Here is a 27,197-nt window from a genome sequence, read left to right on the forward strand (position 1 = left end):
TGGCGAGGAAGCCGTTCTTTATGCGGGTCACTTCCGCGCTACTAGGCCAGCAAATTATCTCATCGCTAATAGCGTGTAAGAAGTGAACGACCCGTGTCACACAAACATGAACAGACGACTCGGTAACATCGAATTTGTCGCCTATGGCGTACATAGATATTTGTGAGCCTAGGTACACAAGCGCTATGAGGCATGTTTTTTCGGCACTGATTTGTTGGCGGCCTTGCACTGCCCTTGGGTAGAAGGCTGAAGTCTTGAACTTGGCACTGAAACTATCAAAAGTCTCCCTGGACAGCCTGAAGAGGCGCTTGAATTCATACTCATGGTACCTGCCGATAATGCTTTCGTACCCGGGTACACGGTTGGCATCGTCGCGCACCAACGCGCACGCGACCAAGATGCACGCATCGTCGTACTCATCGTCGCAGTCACTGCAAACGGCACCGCTGACGGAATCGTCGTCGCTGCTCGAGTCCAGCAATTCCATCGCAGTCACAAGAAGTGCCATCACGGCCGTGTATTGATCGGACAAGGCGGCGGAGGCGGCTATTTTAGGCTTACACTACAAGGTGTTCTCCGGCCTGCACTCACGTCAACTCACGCCTTCGTTTTGGCTGTAGCCGTCGCGCGCTAGTGTCGGCTAGTGCCGAGGCGTGTTGAGGCTGCACCTGCACTTGCTCGACCGGCGCTGCACGCTCACTGCACCGCTTGGCACCGCTGCGGCACTTTTCTGAACTAGTGCAAGCCAAATCGAAGATTCCTATGGTGTGAAGTGCGTTCTGACGTGCATTAAGAGACGCGCTATTTCTTCTGCTCATTCATTTATTTCAGCTATTGACCATGGTTTCTCTAACGCCTTTTAACATGGCTGTCGACGATCTAAAAATACTTAACACGTATGTGGTACAGGGACTGGATATGATACGCGGTGTTGCTGCGGATATCTGTAGTGTAGAGACAGGTGCGCTTTGAAGTTTCCTTTACTTGAACTGCCTTAGCATACTGTGTGCAATGTATATACACTGTTTCCCACTTGAACGCTTGTATTGCTGAGTCGTGTATGTGGTAATGTGCCGTGAATAAATTGAAGAGTTTGGGCTCTTTGATGTAATCACCAATGAAATAATCCAGTTGCAAGATGATCGAAATACACCTATTTCTCTCGCGAACCCCGTGCGCTGCGTTTACCGGAGTAAATTAAAAAGTGGTTCGGATTGATGCTGCACGCGTGTTCGTTATCATGACAATGTTTTGGGTCGTGTCACTGCCCAGGTGACAGTATTAACGTAGACGTGGAGGAGTTGAAGAGTTGCACCGAAGCTGTGATTAAGGAAGAGTACGACGCCGCCAGTTTCGTGGAAGCGGCTCCACAACTTATCCAAAAGGTATGTTTTGGATTGTTATTCTACGCAAGTGTAGCACAGCGTAGAAGCTGATAAGTTGCTTACTACAGCGGCAAGCAATGCTAAAGCAAGTTTGTATGGCAAGTTTTTCAAATTCAGGAAAACACAAGCGTTCACTTGGACATCTGTGACCCACTGTTGATTGATGACCACGCCAAAACCTTTATTGTGAGCATCAATGTATGGTCTCTCACTGATATGTCATTTGTGCATTTGATACGTGGTTGCATAAAAGCATCATGTGTCTGTCCAATAAACTCAGTTGAAAATTTGCACTTGTGGCCGTATAGTCCTTAATCTCAAGTGATCGTCTTTTAAGCTGTGTGCAATAACGTAACATTGAAAAAAAGAGGGAGGCACAAAAAATGCAGTCCTAATAAGTGTCGTGCGAGTTGACGTTCTGGCTGTTGCGTTCAAGACAGAGCCTGGTGCCAAAAGCTGGAGCCTTGGGATTGTTCAGGTACTCGAGCAGCGACCGCCATAGCTCGTTGGTGGCAGCACCGGTGATGCGTCCAGGCCTGGAATGAAATTGGGTGCCATTCCAGTGGAATTGTGGCAATCCCGTTGCCTGGTTCCAGTGTACAGCGGGCAGTCCCAGATGAAGTGCGCCAGGTCCGCTCAGGTGTTGCAGTGGCTACAAATGCCAATATTTGTGGTGCCCTGGTCTTGATATCTGTGAAAACGCCGCACGAGGAAAAGGGTCAGGAGAGTTCCTGTCTTCCCGGTCAATTATTATGCAATTGGGTATGGTTTGGAATGCTTAACTGTTATTTCGTCTTTATTATTATTATTTAGTGAATGAAGAAAAAGCGTTACCTTCAACGTTAAGTGAAAGCCAAGTAAAGATGCCCTTGACGGAATTCCGAATGCACGATACAGTCCCTACATATACGAAGTGGCCAGTGAACAATCGTGCAGCGCGAGCTGTCATTTTTTTTTTTACTAGCAGATGCTGCCTGCATTGGCCTTATGAGACGAGAAAGAGCAAGGGAGCGACATTTTTGCGAGCGTATTCCTAGGCTGGCACGAGACGCAGTAGGGGTGTAAATGGCGTCGACGCCAAAGCGCGACATTGTGTGACTAAAAGATGCTCCGAATTTAAAATCACTTCCTCTTCTCTCAACAAATGACACTACAGGCCCAAATTGCTACGTCCTAGACCTAGTATCGTCCATTGGCCGATCTGAGCATGGCGCGCTCAGTCGTTACTGGGACCACCGCGGGAGGCCGCAGCTTAGCCACGCGTTTGCACGCGACCACCCCGAGAAGTTGCGCATTCAGAGAAAAAAAAAAAGAGAGAGAGAGAAAAGTGCTCAAGGTGACGAAGTGCACGTAATGCATTTTCTTTCCTCGTGTCATTCCTCCCTACTTACCTTGATTTTAACAGCGCACTGAGAGATGAGGACTACGTAAAAAAGGTGCACAAAACGTGCGCTGGTAACATGGGTACATTTTCTTTTCATAGTCCTCGTCCCTTAGTGCGCCATTAAAATCAAGATAAATCCATATCAACTTGCCTTAGTTTCAATCCTCCCTGCTTAGCTTCCAGCACTTTCATCGGGATGAGAGAAGAGAGAATGTGACTGCAGCATGTGACCAATCTTTGTAACTCCGTTCATACATGCACAGATTTGGAAAAATTTGATGGCAGAAAATTTGTGAGGCAATAAGCTCCTTTAGTGTGTCTATTCTTAAAAAAGTGTTGCAGGGCCCCTTCAAGATTTCCTGTGTTGTCTTGTGGGAGGGTATGCAAAAACATATGTAGAGCAGAGATGCACGGGAAATGATATGCGGCAGCCCCTGCTGCAGTGATCTTAGGCCCCATTCACGCTCTAGCAGCCCTTCCATCATCTCTCCGCCTGGCTACTGCTTCTGCCTTCCATGGGTGTGTCTGGGAACCGAAATGTGACATGTAATGCGGACACTCATCTCTCATCAGGCCAACCAATAGAACAGCTCTGCTGTTAATATTAACTGTGTCGTAGTTTCATTCAGGTTGAAGGTTGTCAGAAAGATTACAACTTTGTGTGTTTACTAATGTGACAATGAGGATTCATAGTTCATGAAGGGCATGGGGATATACAGCATGTTATTTAAGAAAGCTCTATATCACTGAGTTTGACTTCGATTGTTTCTGGCCACCATTTCAGATCCGGCAGGCTACTGAAGCAGATCAGAGCCTGTACTGGAAAAAAGAACTTGCCTCCATCTATGAAGCTGCTAGACAGAAGCAAGGAAACCCCGCCGATCACATGGCATACAAGGATGTCCTTCGGATTACCAGCAGACACGAGGAAGGTATGAGAACTTACAATGTTCGCGCTTTTAATATAGCATTTGTTATGTTCCCACGGGTTACTCAATCGTGCCACTGTCGGAACCAAAATTTTACACATTTAATGGGTGTTTTCACTGGCCCCGCCGCGGTGGTCTAGTGGCTAAGATACTCGGCTGCTGACCCGCAGGTCGCGGGCTCGAATCCCGGCTGCGGCGGCTGCATTTCCGATAGAGGCAGAAATGTTGTAGACCCATGTGCTCAGATTTGGGTGCACATTAAAAAACCCCAGGTGGTCGAAATTTACGCAGCCCTCCACTACGGCGTCTCTCATAATCATATGGTGGTTTTGGGACGTTAATCCCCACATATCAATCAATAGGTGTTCTTACTGTGGAATTGAGCTAGAGAAGAAAAAAAAAAGAGGTGTTGAAGTTGACTACCATAGTGTCAACATTGAAAGGGGTACTGAAGGCAAATATTAAGTAGCCGTTAATTCTTGAAACAGCAGTCCAGAAACCTTAATACCTCATTTACTCGCATAATCCTCACACTTTTTTTCCGCGGAAAACTGATGAAAAGTTGCGGGGTGCGAGAATTACATGAGGAAAATTTTGGGGGAACAAAGTGGTCGCAAATTGGTATTCTCATGCTAGCAACTAACTACAAGCTTTACAAGCTTTGAGAAGTACTCACAAAGACTTACTTTAGCTATAAAACCACAGGTTCAATACAAGACAAAATTTATTTGAGGCACAAGAACTGCAAGCAAATGGTAGAGTTTTGGAATATTGTATGCAGAGCTTGCGAGCATAGTGATAGCATTCGTCCGGAAACCCGCAAAAGGTTAGCGTACGACGTCAGCCTTGGGATCATGGCCATCTGACATGCAATTGTCCGCAGTTATCTTCTGGCAAAAAGTTTTACCATCCATCCCAGTCTTGGGCACACGGAATGTCCAGCGCGCCTTGATGGCTTTCAGCTGGCCGTGCTGCCGCCGTCAGTAGCGAACACAAAACTCGTCACCTCCAAAGTGCCTACCGGTGGCCCTGCTGCGGTTGTTTAGTTCATGATCAATCACTTCCAACTTGAAAGCAGCTGTGTGGCAGGTGTGCTTGGCGTTACCGTGCCATGCTTTTCTTCGGCAAAATAAATGCAGCAACTAGAACAAAAAAATACTTTTTTAAGTGCAGCCAGAAATTGTGAGGGCGATTCTTGCGCATATAAAAAAAAAAAATCACGCCCCGGAATCTCGCACGCTCTGCTGTCTGCCGCGTTCTCCGCTGCTGCCAAAATCCACAGTGAATGCCGGGTGTGCGTAGCTATACTCATTAATTTCACCGGGGAGTGCGACGATTGGGACGGCCGGAGAGAAACACAGCGCGTGCACTATCTCGGAGGTCATGGCAGAAAATCGCTCAGTGGCTGCTGTTGCTGCTGTGGCTCCTGCTACTTTCGCTCTGCTACTACTAGTGTTGGTGGCCGTGCAGTGAAGGTGGGCCACGTTGGGCACGGAATCAGTGGCAAGAGAAATAGCGCTTTCAGGCGGATGACTTGAAGTGCGCTGATGTGATGTGAATCGTTTAAACATGATTTTATTTCAACATAAGCACTTTCTTGGCACAAAAGTAGCACTACAAGGTTTCTAGACCTCTATTTCAACGTCAACTCAACATTTGCCTTTAGTGTCCCTCTAATTACTGGATTAGCCGAGCTCTGCTTTTGATAAAACAGACATTTTAGATGTTCTTAGACACTGAAAGTTCAGACTGACATAAATTGTTACTTGCCTTCAGTGTCCCTTAAAGGGAAAAAGACTAATTCAATATTACAAATTATATTACAAATTACTGATGTGACATTTCTGGGCTTTTCATTTTAACTTGTTTTATTAAGGGCCCCATACTTGAAACCTTGATAAAGTACTAGCATTTCAATGAGCACTCTTAAGTAGCAGCATTTGCACAGTTATTTTGGACTTAAGGGAAACTGTTGAAATGTCTGATACCTGTGTCATGTGGGCAGTTTTCGAAGCCCATCTTGTTTATTGCCATCAAAACACCACAGCTCATTTCACTCGACGCTACATGGCTCTTTTGAGGGGCCATGAGTGGTTGACCTGTTTCTTGCAAAAACTCTGTGGAGTTCCAGATATTTATTTTTGTGTTCGTTGCACCTGAACCTAAATAATATAAATTTATTTAAAAGGACAAGTATCTCTGTTGTTTTTTATTTGTTGCTTAAACATTTGAATAGATTGTTTACTTCTAGTTATTAATACGTATTGAATTTCAAGTGGTTGAGCAGCGAAACTGCCACAAGCGATGCATGGCAAAATGTGATGACGACAACGATATTGCTGTTGTTAAAAGTATGTACAATTTTGCTCATTGAAGTATGTATGCGCATTACATGTGGGAAGTGTGCTTTACTAAATAATCAATGCTGCTCAGAGCATACTGCTTTTAAAGCATAATCGTAAAATTTTTCTTCTTCTAATCGTGACTAAGAGCACGCTGTGGACAAGAAGTCATAATCGCCCTGCTTTCATTGCTCAGTGGCTATCGCAGTTTCGATAAAAATGTACACTGCTTCATTGGCCCAATAGACTATTGACACAATGGCCTTCGAAACCCCCTTTGTTGCAGAGCGTGCTTGACCACTGAGTCAGTAGACTATCAGTTGCAAGGCCTTTAAACTGCTCATGTGACGTGCGTGTGAATGATTGATGTCCAAAGCATCATATTTAGCAGAAAGGTGCAAAAAAGTGGCACTACGCACACGTAACAACAGCTTGCCTATAAGCCAGTTGTGTTCCTGTTGAGTAGATATATTGTGACGTTATGATGCAGAAAAGGTCGTGTAGAAGCAGCTAAGTTTCTTTTCGGGCCAATCAACAAGTTGCTTCTTTAGCAGACTAGCAAGGAACTGAAAGTGAGTACCAAAGCATCAGAAATTCCTGCTCTCACATTTCATTTAAATGTCCCAACGATGCAGTGTGTGAATAAGAAATCAAACCTGATCCATAGAAAAGCTGCTGGATTAGCTTATACACTCAAACTTTGATATAACGAAATACTGTTTATAATGAAGTAAATGAGAAATATTTTTCAAATAGTTAATCAACCTTTATTACGAATTTTTGGATGTAACGAGCTTATTTTCATGTAAGGTGCAACTTTGTTTTAATGAGATTTAAGAGTACGATTAATCCAGTCCTGTGCTTGCTGCAGCCACGCTACCTCTGCTCGTGACAGTAAGGAGAGCTTACAAGTGAAACATGAAGTTGTCATTTTCTCAATCTTTTCATACAAAGGCCCGTCCTCACTCACTTCAGAGCTCCAGCACCCGCCGTTAGACGTCCAACAGTGAAGAGCATGCCGTGAGGCAAGGGCCGGCAAAAATCTAGTGAGGTGTTCGCACCAGTTGCCAGTTTGTCTTCGGTAGGAGCGGTGCAAACTCCGTGTACAAGCTCAGCTCTTTTTTGGTAGAGGAACGGTTACGGACCAGCTTTTGGTGCCTCACTTAATGCCCTGCCCATGCATATCTGAATGGCTGACAGTGCAGAAAGGATGCATATAAAGAAAAACATGCATAACAGACCTATTCTTCGTCTGTGCAGTATCTGCGCTGTTAGCCATTGGCATGCACCACCAGCTCGCCTGAGAATTGCTCTTCTATGCTTATTCCTGATTTCAACCTGATGCTTTGCTTTTTTGAAGTGACATCATCTCAAAGCTCGGAAGACCTTATCATGACTGAGGATGTTAGCAACACTCAATGGAAGGACCCAATCACCCAGAAGGACATCGAAGTGCCCGTGAAAAACACGAAGTGCGGCCACATTTATGACAAAATGAGCATCAGCATCTACATCAAACGCTCCAAACACCCCAGGTATGCCAGCCTCATCGCTAGCGATGTGAAGCAGTACTGAGAAGTACACTTTATGGGGAAATGAAAAAGAAAAGTGATTTCATTTTTAATTTACTGCAATAACACTTTTGTAAACTACACTCAAACCTCAGTACAATGAACACGGATATGACAAAGTAAGTCAAGAATAGTCCGGTCATTTTTGCATCAAATGCGATTTCATTATTATGAGGCTCGAATGTAGTTTCGTTTCATTCCCCAGTGGGTGTATGGGTTGCGATGCCATGATACAGACAGTGGTAAAATGGGACCTTCTGCATACAAATACTAGTTTGGGGGCTTGGGCATGAGTCCTTAAACATCATTTTGAAAGCCTATGCCAAAACACAGATGCTCTCGCCAATAGTGTGCGCTCACAAAATGTAGTCAATTATGTAGGTTTGAAGCAAATAGTATTTTGGTCGAAAAATTTTGAGTCTAATTTGAATAATGTATATATCACACATTATCAAGAAAGAGGGGCATATTTGTCATCACAAAACTAACCTGCACCATATTTTTTTAAAATTCAGACAAGGCCTGTGTAAATGCCTTTTTTTTTGCATCAAAAGAAGTGGAAACAACTTTTAAAAGTAGCAGGATTTGAATGCAAGTGATGGCCTCTAAAGTCTCTTATGTTTTAAAATTTACTATACTTAAAGCATATAAGTCGGTAAAACAAGCTTTTAACTCAAAAACAAGAATGAATTGATGTGAGGGTAATAACTTCCGATTGCATTAAAGTGGGGCTTCGCAGCAGTGCCAAATTCTGATAATGTGTTTTCACGGCTCAGCACCAGTTCACAGCAGTGAAGCCACTTTCACAAAAAGTTGCATGTGAATTAATGTCTACTTGGATAAATGCTTTCTCTGCTTATCACTACTCCACAGCAGTGAAACCACCTTTACAGGATGTTGCATGAGAACTATTATGCATGTATCAAGGGTGCAACAGCTGCGCCAATTGCGCCAATTTGATACAATTTTACATTTTGGCACTGAGCTGTGCTAAAACCATAAAATTTGCTGAAATTGCGTCACACTGCACTAAAATGCTTGACCAGCCTCAAAATTTAATCAGTTGCGCTGATTTCCGCAAGTAACGGCGGCCACGTCTGCAATCTGCGGTTTGCGGCATAAACAAACTCAAGCGCGCAGCCACTAACCCTAAACCACGGTGTAGGATATATTCCCATTAGGTCAGGGCGCTGTTGACCCGCGGTCGACCAGATAAAGTAACAAAACCGCTCGCCATTGGTCTGCTGACCGCTGCGGGTATCTATTGGTGGGACTGCGGAACTTGAAAACAAAAAAAGACGTTTCCAAAGCCACCAACGCTTCACGATAAATAAAAACTTCCTAGTCAGGCAAACTTGACTGCGGCATGTTAGCAACAAAATATGGAAGCGTACACCGCGTTACTCGCGGGCGGACACACTCGATGTGCTGCGAAAATCAGTTTTGCTGGTGACCACATTGGTTGCCATAGCAACGGCGCTCAAAACATTTTACAGTCCTGAAGTTGCGTCGTCCCGGCGATAGATTTCCGGTGACATCGCCGGGCAAACAAGCATGCGCCGTTGTTATTTCATCTGGTCGAACGTGCCTTGCAAGCGAGCCAATTTGTTGTGCCCTAAACCTAATCCCATTGCAAAAACAAAACAGAAAGAAAAAAATGACGGCAGTTTCCCGAGTGGGACACTGGTTAGCATGCGGAGCATATATGTTGAACTGTATAAATGTGGTTTGTAATTTGCGACATGTGTGTGTGTTATGAGTGAACATGAGTGAACATGCACGCACATATGCTGCGAAAGACTATGTTTATTGATGAGACGCTTTGGGTATTTTGAGCAAGATGGCTTCATGGTTCGTAAAGTGAAGGGTGAGTGGGTCTGGTTGCAGCGGTCGAAGGTCGAAATTTGCAGAGACGCGGTCGATGCACGTCCCGCGAACCGTGGTCGGATGATGTTTGCCGTCGTGCGTTGCTCGTAGCAGTGTGTGCCGTGACTCCATGTCGTCAACCACCCAATCGTCCTTCATGACGTCGGCGTTGAAGTCGCCTACTATAGCGAAGAGTCGTTTCGTTAGCATACATTTTCACCAGTGACATCGGACGTGAAGCGACCGCACAAACCAACCGATGAAGGGCGGCGCGCCCTGACACTTGGTTATTTATAGCGAGCGCCGGCCCCGGCCTGCGCGCATTAGCATACAGCTGGCGCACGTAAAACTGAAGGTCGCGTGGAGGGGAGAAGCGAGCGCAGCGCATGCTGTGTTGAGAGGAGGAAGGGTTGCACAGATGGCTGGCGGAGGAGGAGGGGGGCTGCGGACGGTGACGGCGCATGACTAGCCCCTAGTATGACATGCTCCGCATGTAAAGGGGGGGAGGGGGGCGTAGCGGTGTTGCACGACTTATTTCAACTCGTGTAGAACGCTGCTTAATTCATCTTCGCCGCAGTACATCGGTGCCTTGCGGATAAACGCGTTTCGATTTTGAAGGGGCTGTAAGCTATAATCACAGGACACAGCACATTTTGTTAAAAAACTCGTGTGTGTATATGGCACATGATTGCGAGTACTACTAGGATTGATGACGTCGGAAAACGTTACTGGCAATCATTTGGAGCAGTGTATGACATTTCTGGCGCCCTAAATAAAAAAAAATGATGTGCCAGTTTCTTTTTTACCACCCCTATGAATTCCTCGAATTTCAAAGTCGCCAGCTTGGCAGATCCACTTTTAAATTCGCAGAGTTAGACACGGCAAGTGCTAATGTGGATGTCAGCATTATTTGCTCAGTGGGGTGGTTCAAGATACTAGTTTTGTTGAGATAGCAGTGCTCTTACTCACACTGCACAATTTAGGGCATATTGAGTGGTTTGTACATATATTTTTTTGCTAAATGTAAGACTTCTTACTTATACTACTACAAATTTGGTCTTTGGGATAAAAATGAATGTTTTCTTCCCTGTAACCTGCTGCAAATTCGGATTTTTGTGCTCCAAAAGTAACATTTTGCTGCTCTGAAAATTGCTCCAAATTCTATTTTGGCTGTCGCACCTTTGACATATTCGTTCATTTCGAATAATTCAAAATTTTTGATAATTTAAGTTTGATTTGAAGTCAATTCGAATGCTGCATTACTTGTTCAAAGAATTAGAATATTTACGCAAGCCTACAAATATGAAGAAGTGCAGTGTAGAAACAAAAGTGTGTGGTACCCACTTCATGTGGTATAGATTATTCGTTGTTAACAGCACTAGGAAACACAAGCCTCTCTCTTTTATTCTTTCTCCATATTTTCATGGCACTGTTTACAATGAGGGATAAGGCGTGCAGCTTTTACCTTTCAGCTGTAAATCTTAACATAGGGTCATGCTGCGGCAACAGCTAAATGGTAGTTGTTAAACAAATTATTGTGCACTTTTACGTTAAGGTAGTACCTCTTTATTGCGATAGCACCTGTATGGACATTTGGACGGGATTCCGTCATCTCCATCCTGTTGTGTATAAAGTCCGAATCGATCACATGGCTCGGGCATCGTATGTCTCACACGCGAGTAGAAGCACGCGAGCGTTACAGACGAATGCGGCTGAAGCAGAGATGACACAAGCCGGCTATCTCCATCGCAGAATGGGTGCACGTGATTACACCACTTAGCAAATGGCGCCTGCCGTCAATGGCTTTTCAAGGATAGGAGAAAGGGCACGAAGGGTGGTTTTTGAAACGGAGGCTGTGTAACTTGAGCAGCGATTGTGAACGTGGCTTGTATATCCTTGTACATGCCCTGCTCTCACCATTCACCTTTCATTGGGATGACAGACAGTACCAAAACAGGAAAAACCATATGCCTTTACATCGGGGTTTTGTAGAGTTACACAATATTGGTTTTAAAAGAGTCAGCTGCAAGCCCTACTTCGTAATATAACATTCCAAATTGTTGCGGTTCCACTCATTCCTTCGCCCTGTAATTTTCTGTGGTGTTGATATGGAAGGACACTATCTCAATCAATTTATTATTGTGGCCACACATAATTTCTGCACTCTATCTGCACCGAAAAGGAATAGTACTGCACTTTGATATGCATTTTTTTGCATGCGCATGTCACGCACCTGCTGCTCATGGGTCCTCACCACTGTAACTGTAGCCGCTGCTTAGACTAATTCAGTCACGTGTTTATACTGTTGCATGTAGCTTAAGCGCAAGTCTTTTTTCAGTGTAGTATTCACACTCAAGCAGAGGTGGCCAAGATGGCAACTGTCTTGCACTCCAAATCATATTGTCTTGCAGCCTATGGTGGCTGCTCCATATTGTGACCCTCAGAACTAAAACCACTGCTTTGGTGTTGTCTACACACTGTCTTGTGATGCAACAGTTACCGGAGCCGGAATGGCGATCAGCCATAAAGAGACTTAATGCTGTGGCTCTCAACTTGGTCAACATGTCTGCGCATTTTTACACGCACAGCGTTCAAACGACCTCAAGTTACAACATGGCATGTCGTCGATTGGTTGGAGTACCCACGTTTTCGGTTGGTTGTAGCACCTAGCTGAGAATGGCAGGGCGTTTTTCAGTACCAACAGAGCTCCCAAGCAGTGATGTAGTGTCGCATAGAGTGAGCAAGACCAGGCCAAATGAAATGACAGCTCACGTGGACGTATGCACTTGAAACACCTCAGTGCTCAGCAGTGATGAGGTTGAAAAATTCATTGTCATGAAGGTAAAAGCTACGGTGGTATATAACTGAAACATTTATGTTACGATTATTGGTTATAATGAAGTGAAGAATTTTCGTGCAATAGTGTTAGGGTTCAGAATATACATTTATAACAAACTTTTGGATATAACAAACTGCAAAAATGCTTTTGGATGCCCAGGTAAGGCAATCGTTTTATGTGCCGTACAGCAACGATTCAGCATAACATAACTTTATTTTCCTTAAAGACACCGCCAGGGGGTATTGCATAAGAGGTGGTTTAATGTACAAAAAAAGTTTTTATTGCCACAAGTTTTTACCTTGAAAAATGTACACATAATTGATCAAAAAATGATGATGGGCATTCAGTGGTGACAACATTATGGGGAAGATTGTTCCAGTCTTTTGCTGTCCGTACAAAGAACGTCGTAGAAAATGTGGTCATCTTAATTCGTGGCCTAGCAACTTGAAGTGAATGACAAGTGCCGTGAGATATGAGGGCCAGTAGAATAATGTACGGATGACATCGTTATTTTATGAAAATACTCATGAAAAAGGCTGAGACTAGAGATGCAGCGGTGGACGTCAAGGCTTGAAATAGACGATTCTTTTTTGAGCCTTTTTGTGCATGTATATACATGCCCCAGGGAAGCTTCCGCACTTTCGGTGCGGCTGGATGTGGCGAGAAAAAAAATATTTTCACACTAATATATCATCCTCAACAGAGTCAGAAGCGACAGTTTATTGTGTATAGAGCTAATTATCCTGTTAAAAACTGCAAGAAAAACACAGAAGCGGTGCACAGCAGTGATATCGAAAGGTTCTCTTAGTTGTGCAGAACGCCAGCACTGTATCTATGCAAGGTAACGTTTAAGCATTTAGAATAAGCAGCATGGGCACATTACAAACAAGTAAGGTCCAGCGCACGCTGAAGAGGGGCACTAAGTGAACCGTACAAACTTGTCACTTGGCGTGCTTTCCTCTCGCTATGTCGCTGCCACCGTCGCCTTGTCTTGCATGGTCAGACAGATCTCCTGTGAAAGGGACATATGTGCTCACATAGCTTTCCAGCCTCTCTAGCACAATAATTTGCGCTCTCCTGATGGCTTCCTTTCCAAACTGCATTTTTTAAAAAAATCCTCAAGTGCGTGCTGTGAGTAATTCGGACATGTGGAGCTGCACAGTGGTGATCCCGTGGCTAGTGCTATTCGCAAATGACGTCAAGTGCAGACCTCCTGTATATTTATTTATCTTTGTATAAGTGAAATAACATTACGCTGAATGTTTTGAATATGTTTGGTCAAACGAAAGTTATACTGGAAAAATCACAACCACTGTTGTCAGAGTTCATTTTGTGTTGCAAGCTTTCTTAATAGTAAGTTCAAGAGTTGCAGAGTGATCCAGGGTAGTCATTGTTAACATCATTCTGATTTTTTTTTTTGTAAGTGAAGTAACATTCCTTTGGGCATTTTGAATGTATATTGCCACGTTCAATTTCCCAAGTTTTGTTATCGTCCCAAAACACGACACAGTTCTCAGCGCAAGCCGCGGATGCAGTTTTCGAGAAGCTTCCGGACTGAAGTAGACCATTTCGATAAGATCACGCATACTCTGCGAACTGTACAGATTATTCTGGAACCTACGCCACCGCCAGCAATAACGCTAGATCATTCGACGGCAAGAGTATAAATGCCGGCGCACTTCGCCATTTGTCAGTTGTTGATTGACGGCCGACGCTCCATTTGTCGCTATCAGTCCAAGACTTCTACTGTAATCGGACTTTCCGTTTACCGGGCACCGGTTCGCCCAAATAAACAGTTAAATTCCAACGCAAAGTCTCCTGTCTTCGGCCACGTCACAACCCCGTGACATTTCGTCGAGGTGCTGCTGCTTTGATGTTCCGGACGCCCCCTTCAAGCCGCGACCCCAGCCCAAGCGGCACAGAAGACACGGATGCTAACCCTGAACAGCGAACAAGCCGAAGGCAGAGGGGACTACAACCAGAGTACGGGCCCCTTCCTGAAGCAGTCAGGCAGACCCGGATCCCGACAATGACTACTGCAACCATGACCGCCCCCGTGCAGCCTCCACTACTCCTGCTCCGGCAACCCAAAGAGCCGCCAACTTTTCGCGGTTGGCCACTGGAAGACCCGGAAAGCTGGATCGAAAGGTTCTACCGTGTCGCCACCTTCAATGACTGGACAGATGATGACAAGGTCCGGCATGTGTATTTCGCCTTGGAAGATGCTGCTCGAACCTAGTTCGAGAACCAAGAGCAAAGCCTTACAACGTGGGACGTATTTCGCGCCAGGTTCCTCACCACTTTCGCAAGTCTGGTGCGCAAGGAGAAGGCCGCAGCTCTTCTTGAAACCCGCATGCAGATGCCAAATGAAAACGTGGCGCTGTTCACGAAAGATATGATTAAACTTTTCCGCCACGCTGACTCCGACATGTCCGAGGAGTAGAAGGTTCGCTCTGCTCATGCGAGGAGTAAAGCAGGAACTCTTCGCCGGGCTGATCAGAAACCCGCCTAGGACGACGTCGAATTCATTTCAGAAGCATCTACGATAGAGAAGACGCTCGAAATGCGCATGTGGCAATATAACCGTAGCTTCTCGTCTACAAGCTACGCCGGCATTCAAGCGCTTGGAACCACTGACTTGCGTGAGACGATCCGAGCGATCGTGCAAGAAGAGCTGCGAAAATTACTTCCTTAAGCGCAGCCTGACGTGGAATCCGCGGAAGCAGCAGAACAACATGGAAGCAGCGGAACAAGCCGATGCAGCCGTGACCTGACGCCACGCCCTAACTGTAATGCGAGACGGCGAACTAGCGACCTCGACGTTCTTATCGGCGGCCACAGTGTGACCGCTCTCGTCGATACTGGAGCCGACTACTCCGTCATTAGTGGGTCGTTCACCGCGGAGTTAAAGAAAGTTAGGACAGCTTGGGAAGGCCCTGAAATCCGCACAGCCGGAGGTCATCTCGTAACACCTGCAAGAATCTGCACAGCGAGAGTCACCATTAACGGCCGTATTTATCCTACAGACTTCATAGTCCTACAGCGTTGCTCGAGAGATGTCATTCTTAGCATGGACTTCTTATGCCTCCATGGTGCTGTCATCAACCTAAAAACAAAGTCGATAACAATATCCATAGAAGAAGCACTACCGCCGCGCACGCCGTCGGGAAACCATGCCTTGAATGTGCTGGAAGAACAAGTCACCATTCCGCCTCGCTCAAGTGTCATTATTTCAGTCGGTGCTCTTAAATCACCTGACTTGGAAGGCGTCGTTCAAGGCAGTCAGCATCTGTTGGTCACCCGAAATATTTGCGTTGCAAGAGGAATTGCAGAGCTGCGGGGAGGCAAAGCAACGGTTATGCTCACGAATTTCAGCAATGAGTACAAACATGTGAACAAAGGAACAACGGTCGCATACATCGAAGAAATTGTCGAAGCCACAGTGCTTTCGCCCTCGCCGATTCTGCGGAACCTGCTCGATGGAACCAAGCCCCTCCCATAGCTTTCGATGTCAATCCCAGACTTCCGAACCATAAGCAAGAACAGCTCAAGGCCCTGCTCCTGCAATACGAAGATTGCTTTTCGTCGTCATCAAAAATTCGGCAGACCCCAATCACGAAACATTGCATCATAACCGAAGAAAATGCCAGCCCACTCCGTCAGAGTTCGTACAGGGTTTCGACGCGAGAACGTGAGGCCATAAAGAGACAAGTTGATGAAATGCTGCGGGATGACATTATTCAGCCGTTCAAGAGTCCATGGGCATCTCCCGTGGTGTTAGTGAAGAAAAAGGATGGGACCCTACATTTCTGCGTCGATTATCGCCGCCTGAACAAAATCACAAGAAAGGACATGTATCTTCTCCCATGAATAGACGACGCACTTGATTGGCTCCATAAGGCCAAGTACTTTTCTTCAATGGACTTTAAGACTGGCTATTGGCAAATCGAAGTCGACGAAAGAGACCGAGAGAAGACGGCTATTATAACACAGGACGGCCTCTTCAAGTTTAAAGTGATGCCCTTCGGTTTTTGCTCAGCGCCTGCAACTTTCTTTTCAACGCGTTATGGATACAGTACTGGCAGGATTGAAGTGGCAGACTTGCCTTGTGTACTTGGACGACGTCGTCGTGTTTTCCTCGAGTTTTGACGAGCATCTTCGGCGCCATGAAGCTGTACTTCAAGCCATCAAGACGTCCGGGCTCACACTGAAGCTAGAAAAGTGCAGATTTGCGTATGGGGAGCTCTTGTTTCTGGGGCACGTCATTGGCAAGTCTGGAGTTCGTCCTGATCCACAAAAAACAGCCGCCATCGCCAACTTCCCGCCGCCCACTGACAAGAAGGCGGTGCGCCGATTTCTGGGCCTGTGCGCCTATTATAGGCGGTTCGTGGAAAACTTCGCCCGCATCGCCGATCCTCTCACTAACCTTACCAAGGCCGACGTGGAGTTCAAGTGGGAAACGCCGCAGGAACACGCTTTCCAGGAGCTCAAACATCGCCTCCAGACGCCTCCATTACTTGCCCATTTCGACGAATTCGCCGACACAGAAATATTCACTGACGTAAGCAGCGTAGGCAGAGGGCTGACGGACTTGAAAGGGTTATCAGCTACGCCAGCCGATCGCTATCCAAAGCAGAAGCCAATTATTCCACAACAGAAAAGGAGTGCCTCGCCATCATCTCGGCTACGTCAAAATTTCGCCCGTACCTCTACGGCAGGCCCTTCAAAGTTGTGAGCGACCACCACGCCTTGTGTTGGCTAGCCACCTTGAAGGACCCTTCAGGTCGCCTCGCACGATGGAGCCTGAGACTTCAAGAATATGACATTACTGTCATTTACAAGTCCTGCAAGAAACACTCCGACGCCGACTGTCTCTCTCGTGCGCCTGTCGACCAACCACCACCCGACGACTTCGCTGAACGACAGCAACCCCGACCCGGAACTTAAGGTCCTGATAGAATACCTCGAAGGCAGGGCCGCCGAAGTCCCGAAGGTAGTCAAGCGCTCACTTGCATCGTTCTTCCTGCGAAACGGTCTTCTACAAAAGAAAACTTTCCACCGCTTCGAGCTAAGCACCTCCTTGTGGTGCCTTCAGCTCTGCGACCAGAACTCTTGCAGGTCCTGCACGACGATCCGACGGCAGGGCACCTCGGTGTTTCTCACACGCTCGCGAGGATACAAGAAAGGTACTACTGGCCACATCTTACCACCGACGTCACTCGTTATGTGAGGACACGCCGGGACTATCAGCGACGCAAGACACCGCCAACAAGGCCAGTGACTTCTGCAGCCAATTGAACCACCTTGCCGACCTTTCCAGCAGATTGGTATGGACCTACTGGGGCCGTTTCCGACGTCGGCTTTCGGAAACAAGTGGATCGTGGTAGCTACCGACTACCTCACTCGCTACGTCGAGACAAAACCCCTTCCCGAAGGCAGTGCATCCGAGGTAGCTAAGTTCTTCGTCGAAAATATCGTCCTACGTCACGGTGCCCCAAAGGTCCTTATCACTGACAGGAACGGCATTTACTGCCGACTTAACTCAAGCGATCTTGGCATACAGCCAGGCGAACCACCGCCGGACGACAGCGTACCACCCACAGACCAACGGCTCATCGAGCGGCTTAACAAGATGATCGCCGACATGCTGGCAATGTACGTCGATGTCGAACACAAGACGTGGGACACCATTCTTCCGTACGTGACCTTCGCATACAACACGGCGGTGCAGGAGACGACGCAGATATCTCCATACAAATTGGTCTATGGAAGGAGACCGGCAACGACTGTCAATGTCATGTTACCCAACGTCACCGACGAAGAAAACCTCGATGTGAGTGAGTACCTTTAACGCGCCGAAGAAGCCCGACAACTCGCGCGTCTCCGTATCAAGAATCAACAGACGACCGACAGCCGCCGTTACAATCTTCGACGGCGCTTCGTGGAATACCAGCCCAGTGAACGTGTTAGGGTGTGGACGCCGATACGCCGACTAAGTGAAAAGCTTCAGCGACGGTACTTCGGATCGCACAGGGTGGTTCGACGTCTCGGCCCACTTGATTACGAGGTTGTCCCCGACGGCATCGCGAACTCTCAACGACGCCGATCGCGACCTGAAGTCGTCCATGTCGCGCACCTCAAGCCGTTTCATGCACGTTAACAAACTGAAACAGTGTTTTTTTATTATTGTATCGTAATTTATTCATTGTACTTTCTTGCATAATTGTTGTACCTTCATCTTTAATTAAAGCATCGTGACGATGTCTTTTTCAGAGGGGGGCAATGCCACGTTCCATTTCCAAAGTTTTGTTATCGCCCCAAAACACTACACAATTCTCAGCGCATACCGCGGATGCAGTTTTCGAGGAGCTTCTGGACTGTAGTAGACCATTTCGATAAGGTCACGCCTACTCTGCGAACTGTACAGATTATTCTGGAACCTACGCCACCGCCAGCGATAACGCTAGAACATTCGACGGCAAGAGTATAAATGCCGACGTGCTTCGCCACTTGTCAGTTGTTGATCGATGGCCGACGCTCCGTTCGCCGCTATCAGTCCAAGGCTGCCACTGTGATCGGACTTTCCGTTTACCGGGCACAGGCTCGCCCAAATAAAGAGCTAAATTCCAACGCAAAGTCTCCTGTCTTCGGCCACGTCACGACCCCATGACAATATTTGGTGACCTTCAAGCCTGTATATAGAAGAAATTTTGACCGCTTTTGCACGCGTTCATTGTGTTCTTGACAAGTTATTAAGACTCGATTATTTTGTTTTAATTTTGATGTCCATATAGTTATTATAAGTACACTAAAATTAGTCATTTTTAAAAAATTTTATATCAAGAAATTTCAACATTGCATGCCGCTTTGAGTCCTTGAAAAACCTGTGACAAGTCTGGAAGAGTCCTGGAATATCCCTGAATTTTCGCTTTGAGAACCTGTGCAAATCCTGTCAGGGTGGTGAGACAAACTGGTATCTGCATCCTAGTGCAAGCATCTCATCTCTCTATGATGGAGACCGTATATCCTTGAGTGTGCAAGTCGTCTGGTAGGGTTTCCTAATAGTGGAGTACCTAGCAGCGTGATGATCAGTGATGGAATGTCCGTGTGAGTATGGACGAAGCTTTGCAACAGCCCACACGCTGTGATTTAATAATCGTGCTCAACGAGTGGCAGGGTCCATGCTGTCGTTGTACTAGTGTTGCTTCTATACTGTGACCACTGGCATAAGTTTCAATTTCTGTTGAAGCAAAGTGGGGCAGGATTGACGTAGGTGTGAAGAGAGCCATGAGTTGAGATAAAGATGCAGCACGATCAGGACCCCGAGAAAACAGCACATCTCTCTTCAAAGAAGTTGGCTAGGCGCTGTGCAACAAACAGTTGCGAAGTCTTCTATGAAGGACTGGACGTATAAGCACCGTCCTTCAAAACTGCAAGCTTAATTTGCAGACTTTGGGAGAGAAAACACAGCATGAATTTTGTACAGATCAGGGGATGGTGATTAGGTGACAACTAAGGCCATATATTGTGGAGTTCAACTATAGACTGGCCCAGCGAGACATGTTTGTCGAATGCAGGTGAAGTAACAATGACTTGATTCAGATAATGAAAACATGTGGACCACTTGAACCCTCACTACGAAGAGTCTATCGTTCGGCCGAAGGCGGCATGCATGTTACATAGACCAAGAGGCATTACTTTGAATTGATAAAGACCACCAGGGGCAACAGATACATATTTTTCTTGTTCTGCTTCAACGATGGCGATCTGCCATTAGCAACACCAGAGGTTAATGGAAGGAAAGGAGAGAAATAGCTACCACTTGCTAGGTAGCGCCGAGCACCACAGATACGGGCAAAGGGTAAAAGTCTTTTTTTGTGGAATTTTGTTTAGGTGAATATAGTCTGTGCGAAATTGCCATGCTCCACCATTCTTTTTGACAAGTGCAGTGGCAAAAGCTCAGGGACTACAGAAAGACACTACAATCTTCTTTGCAAGCAGTTCTTGCTTGTTCCGACATAGAAACACGATATGGACGTCAGCGAATTCAATTTGTATTGCTAGCATATGTGCAGTGGGCCACAACCACGGCATAGAAGAAAAAAAAATCTAGTTGTGTCTCAGGTTTGGGCGGGAGGTGATTAAATATGAAAGCTTGCAGACTGAAGGCACACTAAACAGCCAAACGATTTTTCTCGTACTAGTAAATTTTTCTTTCACGGTTGCCAAAAACATTACGCTTGCGGTCAAAAGACACTTGGTAAGCGGGACAACCCACAAAAAAGAAAGTTGTGGTGGTGACTTCACCTTATAGTTTCTGCACCATTCACCGTGACTTCATCTATTTTAACGATGCCTGCTAAGAGTTACATAGTTACAAATCAGTAAAAATCTTCTAGATTGTCCTCTGAAGGGGTCGTAATCAGAGATATTAACATGAAATTTAAAGATGGAGTTTTCAACTTCATTTTTTCCTCTATTAATAAACATATGATGGCAAAATTAATGACATTAGAGTTATCAAAGTACAATTTGTTAATCTAAACTGATTCAAATTGTTTCTCTTTAGTGCCCCTCTCAATGGCTCGGAGGTGGGGTCAATTCGCCTTTTTCTTTTCCCAGTGCTGCCCTCGCGAGGACAGCTCGTATTGCCTCGAAGATCAAGGGGCATTTCATGACTTTCCTGCTCAGGGATGGGTGCACGCACCGTGGCATCATGTAAATGGCAAAAGGCAGCTATAGGCACTTGGTGGAGAGAGCCGGTCGAACAATCTATGAAAGCAGAATGGATGTTTTGTGAAGGAGTTTGTGAGGGCAAGGGCTCTTCAACACCTTTTCACTGTTGTTTATTTCCTTGTGAATCAACGGCCAGCAATGTTTTTCAAATTCATAATGTAGAAGCATAGTTGTTGGCATGAATGAGAGGACACATCCAGTCTGTTTTCTGAACACTGTACCCTTTGTATCAATGTCATCTGTTGTGTTTCTTTCGCGTAGATGAAAATCACTAAACAAAAAATGTGCTACTGTTTTCAGGTTATTGCACAGTCATCCTTGTCACCTAATTTGCCTTTCGTTTGTTTCGGTGGATTCAAGGCTGTATGTTGTGCAAATTGCAGAGCTGATCTATTTTCTTGTCCTCGTAGGTGCCCGTATTTGGGTTGCGGAAACAAATCGACGCTGAACATGAAAGACCTTGTGAACGACCACTTCGTTGCAAGAATGCTCCGCGAACGATCGCAACACAAAGATTGAGCACCGCCCCCGTTCTCTAGTCTTGTTTATGTACAAGCCGTTACAAATAAAATTATCTTTCTTAGCAAGTTAGTGAGGATGTGGCAGTCTCTTTCTAAACTGCGTGTGCATGACTTGCATGTGCATGCTGCCTTGAGCCTTGTCTACCATTGGCCTGTTATCTACATATAGGTGAAAAAAATTGTTGCATTGATAACCAACATATGAAAAGTATAATACTAATGACTGGGTATGGTTTCCTACCAGCTACTGTTTTTCCGTAATGTGGTAGCGTGCCAAGAGCGAGGCACGGTGTAAATTCGGTCACGATTGGCTTACTTGCGCAAGACGCGGAAGGGCGCCGATAGCGGTTTAGATGCTGGGTCCCAATCGTAAGCCCGCACCAGAATTCTCTTTGATACAATGCCAGCAAGATGTGGGCCACAAGTGGGAGGTTCCCGTGCCACCGTCCCCATTCCCGAAATAAATCGCTACCTTTTAGCGTCACTGCATTTCCGGGCGGCCGAAGCCGCCGGGTCAAGGTCGTAATGAAACTGGAGCACAGCCCGCGGCGCGAGCTACCGGGAAAGGTTAACCGTGAGGCGCGGTGCTCCTTCCCTTTGCAGCGATTTCGCGTAAAAAAAAATGCACTGATTATGCGAGACGTCGTAGATAGTCTTACAGCTAGCCTAACCGTTATGCTGAAGACGGAACAAGCAGAAAATTGTGCCGATACTGCTACGCAAAACCGGGAAGAATTAGGTGCTAGCTGTATCGGTGAGCTCATTGGCGAGTAATGTTTTGGATGGACTGCGATGCACAGAGACGCACGTGAAAACGAGCACCTCTTTAAATTGCCCTAGCGCGGTTTCAGGATCCGAAAGCTCTGTTCCGGGAAGCGCCGCCGCGTCCTTCCGGAAAAGCGCGTCGTTGTTTTCGATTTGAGTTGCGTAGGCGAGGGCGGAGTACAAGGCGAAACGCGCCGCCGCCGCCGCCACCAGCGCCCTGTAGTGAGCGTCAGCAGAAGAAAAACGTAAACAGACGTGGAAGCGAGCGGCGGTCGTGCTGCCCCACAGCCGTGAATTCCCCGGAAAAAAATAGGAGGGTGGACTGGATCTTTACAACGCGACGTTGACGTGTCCTGCCGAGGGATCAGCGGACCTACAAACGTGGCTCACGAGGAGACAAGCTCTAGGTGAGCGACGTTTCTCGATTTGCGCGATGCCCGCTATCTGACACGGGTCTCCCCTTGCTGCGGAAGGCTAACTCCGAAACGAGGGGAGGTGGGGGTGATGATGCGAGTCTCGCGGCGATTTTAATGGCGTACGCATCGCTTCACGGTGCGGGCTGGTCCGATTCGCGTGCGTTGTCAGTTGACCCGACTATGCCGTCCGTCCTTGCGATGCGTGGACTTAACGATCTACTAGACCGAGGCGAGCGCATTTTACCACGTGACAGCGCCATTGCTGCCGAAGGGTCCGATTAGGAAGCGGCCGCGGTGTTACAAGCGTGTCGCTCAGTTGTTTAGCGCGACAGCTCCGTTTGCCGGTGAGCGAGAAAATGTGGACTAGTCGGCGAGTGTCGTGGCGTTGCCGATTCAACATGGCACATCTTGATCGTAGGGGGAAGGCGGGGTAGCGGAGGAAATCGCCGCCGTCGGTAGCGCGAGGAAAGAGAGCGAGAGAAGAGAGGAAAAAAAGTAGAAAAATGTTTGTACCAACACGGAGCGACTAGTACTATCAAGTTTTCATCTTTTGTTTTCCCCTCCCCATGTGTTCGGTTTCACGTTTGGGCCCTGCATTTCTCGCATTCCGTGCACGCGCCCTGCACGACGTGTCTCTTGTCTCGACGCACTATTTCCGCCGCAACACACAGACGGATGGAATGGCGAATGGCATTTTTTTTTTCTTTAGCCGCTTGTTAGTTCCGGCGTGGACCCGGAAATCTGACCGTAATTTTCCTTTCTGTTGACCCCGTTGTCTACCCGGATCGCTTGTGACGAGTTTGTTAAGCGCTCTGCTCATTCGTACGGTGTTTTACATTTTCTTTCCGGCCGCAAAGTGCCAACGAAGCGGCTTTGCAGCTCTTTTACTCAAGGTCAGGCGACTTGTTTACAATGTCTCGTTCTCTGTTTGTCTTTTGACCGGCTACGTCACGCTACAGGAACATGCCGTTATCGCTGTGTTGTCGCTCAGGGCCCTCGCTGTTCTGTTGCAGTGTACTACTTTCGAGGATACAGCAAAAAAAAGAAAAGAGAAACTGTCAGACAATGTGACGATGCGTTTGCCGCGGCGAGTGAACGGAAACGCACGTAAAAAAAAAAAAAGCGTGCGGTATTTTGACTTCCTTTGCTGCAGTGAGCACCGCCTAGTCGTAAAAATATCTCCCTAGAGGCGCGTGCTTTTTAGCTCGTGTGACACTAATTGGATTGCGTTTTGTGCGGCTTTCCGCGCAGTTACAACAATCCACGTTGGTTTAGCTTAGGTTGGTTAACGTTTGGATCGATTCGAGTGAACGCAGCTTCCTCAACCATTCAGGGGCTTCCGTGCGGGTTTAAACTGTGGGTTCGTTCTTAACTGGCGCTACCCGTTTGATTTTGTTAGTGCCTTGCCTATACCGACCGCCTTCACAATGCGTTCCTATGATAACTAAATCAGTAGTTCAGATATGAGCATTGTTGTGGCGAGTATAAGCAGTGTTAAATTCAGTACAGTTTAGTTAAATGGGAACTTGTTCAGCGAAAGCTGCTTAGTGCATTCGATTTTGTTGTTTTCATATTTTCTGTAAAGTTTTGTTACTCCTCCTTTGTTTTAAATGATGCTAATAGCAGTTAGTTTGAAATTTTAACTATTCATGCGGTTATCATAATAGGAGACGTATGAGTGGGGTTACTAAAAAAGAGGCACGAGAATGTTACCTTAAATGAAGCACCACAACCTTGGACTGTATCCAGGTGCAGAGCGGTTATTTCATTATTTTTTTCCCCTCCAAACATCCCAAACAATGCTTTCTAGTGTAATGCATCTTTCACGTGCACTTTACAAAATTCTACAAAGTAAAAACAAATTTCTAAAATGCTATTCTTATTGTATCCACTCTTCGAGCTTGTACAAAGGAGCCAAATTTATTTTCACAATTTTGACTGGAATTAAAGGTGTCCGCACGTGTGGTTGTAGTTACTTTTGAATACTGGCACATTGCAGTTTGTAGTACATTGTTATTTGTTTTCTGTTAAACTATTGCTGGAATAATGATGGAAAATTTTGACCCTATGTACTGTTTGTCGTCATCCTATATGCTTCTAATGCAGTCACATCAATAATGAAAAGCAGAGTTAATTTCCTTGACAAGGTTCATCTCTCTCTCGAGTCATATTAGTGCATTCTTCATTTTGAAGTAAGGAATGCGGGCCACAAAAGGTTATTCACCCTAAATTGCAAATGAAAACAAAATGCAGTGATGTCAGTTAATGGAGCATACCTTTTGCATACCAAAAATATTTACTGAATGTGCAACATTGATACTACTTGGGCTCCACCATCGAAACCACTTACAGTTTTCACGACATCGTCGGGAATAAAGTTGGCACCGTGACACATCTCTGGCTGATTTCTTTATTTTTTTTAGTTTGTTTGTAGCAAGGCTGCCCCTCTTTTTCACCTCAGTTATTCAGTACTCTTAACGAAACCAGCAGCATTCAGTGAGTGGGGGGCCTTGGATAGCATATCACAAAGGCTCGTTCGCATTTGGGACTAGCACCAGCTCCACAATTGTTTGCGATTGGGCGATGAATGTTAGCACTAGCCAGTGCTGCTCACCTGTCACCACACGAAATTGGCGTCTGCTTGCACTCCCATTGCCCAATAAAACAAAGTTGTGCCTTGTTCCTGCACATGACGCACCACAGTGGTCTAGTGGTGACGGTGCTCGACTGGTGACCCGCCGGATCGATTCCTGGCCATAGTGGCTGCAGAGGCCAAAATGCTTGAGACCCGTGTGCTTTAACTTATGTGCACCAGAATAGTGACAAGTAGGTCCAAATTTCTCAGGCCCTCCCCTGTGGGGTCCTTCGTAATCATATCACGGCTTTAGGATGTTACACCCCAACAATTCTTATGTTGCTACACACAAGATTGGTACACACGTTTGAGAATGCAGTCATGTGACTGACAAATGGAGCAGTGATTGACTTAAGCCAAAGCAGTTGCTTTCCACCAAGACGGCAACCTGCGACCAGTCGTAAATGGCTGCTTTGCATCCAAGTTGGCCTTGTGACTGGTGATTGATTGGTTTATATGTGGGGTTTAACGTCCCAAAACCACCATATGATTATGAGGGACATCGTAGTGAAGACCTTCGGAAATTCTGACCGCCTGAGGTTCTTTTAACATGCACCCAAATCTGAGTGCATGGGCCTACAGCATTTTCGTCTCCATTGAAAAGCAGCCGCCGCAGCCAAGATTTGATCCCGCGACCTGCGGGTCAGCAGCCGAGTACCTTAGCCACTAGACCACCGTGGCAGGGTTCCTGTGACTGGTGCTAGCTGCAAATGTGAACAGATATTAAGTGTTGCTTGTGCTTGGTGTAATTTGGGGACAAGATGTTTGCAGACTCCTAATTATGAAAAAGTAAGCAGGGTGATGAGTACAGAAAAGATACAAACATCTACATCCAATCAGAGACAAATCGAATAATTAGACGTCTAACGTGAATAAAAAAAAAAATTGCAGGATTCTGAGGAACCATACAGAACCTTAGAACGTGCACACACCCGCACACACATTTGCAGACAAAGATAATCAAAATGGCAAACCTTAAGTGGACATTTGGCACTGCATTTTTGCTTGAAGGACTTCTCACCACAAATAAGTGGTCCTGCCAATATTTTGGCTACAATCCGAGGGTAATTTACTCATCGTTGTTGTGGAGAACCAGGGCTGTGTACCTTTACCAAGTATGGACATTACCTCCAGTGTGGACTGCCAAAATTGAAAATGGGGTGCGTGGCCTCCAAAGTTACTCACCGCACGCTGGCAGCTAGTCTCGTTGGCCTGAACAACTAATCTCTATTTCAGAATGCGAACACACATACCGTGTTAGGTAAAACACACCTGACTACCATAGCATGAAAATGCCGCCCTGACTTTAGCATCACCGTATTGCCTCTGTCTCCTAACATGCGTGTTCATCTCAAAGATGAAAATTTAATCTTTTTCTGCGAGAGGGTTATATATGCCCTACTAACACATTTATCTCTCAGGCATGCAATTTCATGTGCTTCAATTACTTCACCTTTTTTTTCTGTGCCAGGCAAGTACCTTTGTGTCATAAAACTCAGATGTGCAGCTACAATTCATACAGTGAATGCCATGGTGGCCTCTAATAGCTTTTTTCAGATTAGTTGTAAGCCAGCACTCTGTCCTGCTTTCTCTGCCTCTGTCCCGTCGTTTTCCCGTTGTGTTTTTTACTATACGCGTGAACCAACTCACCTGCGCCTTAAGGTTAACAATTACCACACGTATTTAAAGGACTGTACCATGACATCACAGCACTGCATGAGCTTCTTGTCATGTACTTGCCCAAGATATTGTGGTGTTTCCAGCGCAGCTGAGCATCGTAGCTCCTTTGTTGACACACAAGCAGTCAT

At 46.1% G+C, this 27,197-nt stretch overlaps 2 protein-coding genes across 3 annotated transcripts in view; both read left to right on the top strand.

Moving 5' to 3' along the window:
- The first annotated feature begins 744 nt into the window (after positions 1-744).
- Positions 745-21,643, top strand: LOC119174623 (E3 SUMO-protein ligase NSE2). The gene is made up of 5 exons (XM_037425610.2): positions 745-961; positions 1,273-1,385; positions 3,554-3,701; positions 7,401-7,575; positions 21,463-21,643. Exons 1-5 carry the CDS (start codon positions 841-843, stop codon positions 21,569-21,571), a joined length of 666 nt encoding a protein of 221 aa, XP_037281507.2. The 5' UTR covers positions 745-840; the 3' UTR covers positions 21,572-21,643.
- A 964-nt stretch (positions 21,644-22,607) lies between these two features.
- Positions 22,608-27,197, top strand: part of chico (insulin receptor substrate 1 chico) — a 56,501-nt gene continuing 51,911 nt past the window's right edge. For both annotated transcript variants that reach the window (XM_037425608.2, XM_037425609.2), the window contains exon 1: positions 22,608-22,745. The gene's annotated coding sequence lies outside the window, so the exon portion shown is untranslated. The remainder of the gene's footprint in view (positions 22,746-27,197) is intronic.

This window comes from Rhipicephalus microplus, chromosome 5 (genome assembly GCF_043290135.1).
Source record: "Rhipicephalus microplus isolate Deutch F79 chromosome 5, USDA_Rmic, whole genome shotgun sequence".
NCBI lineage: Eukaryota > Metazoa > Arthropoda > Arachnida > Ixodida > Ixodidae > Rhipicephalus > Rhipicephalus microplus.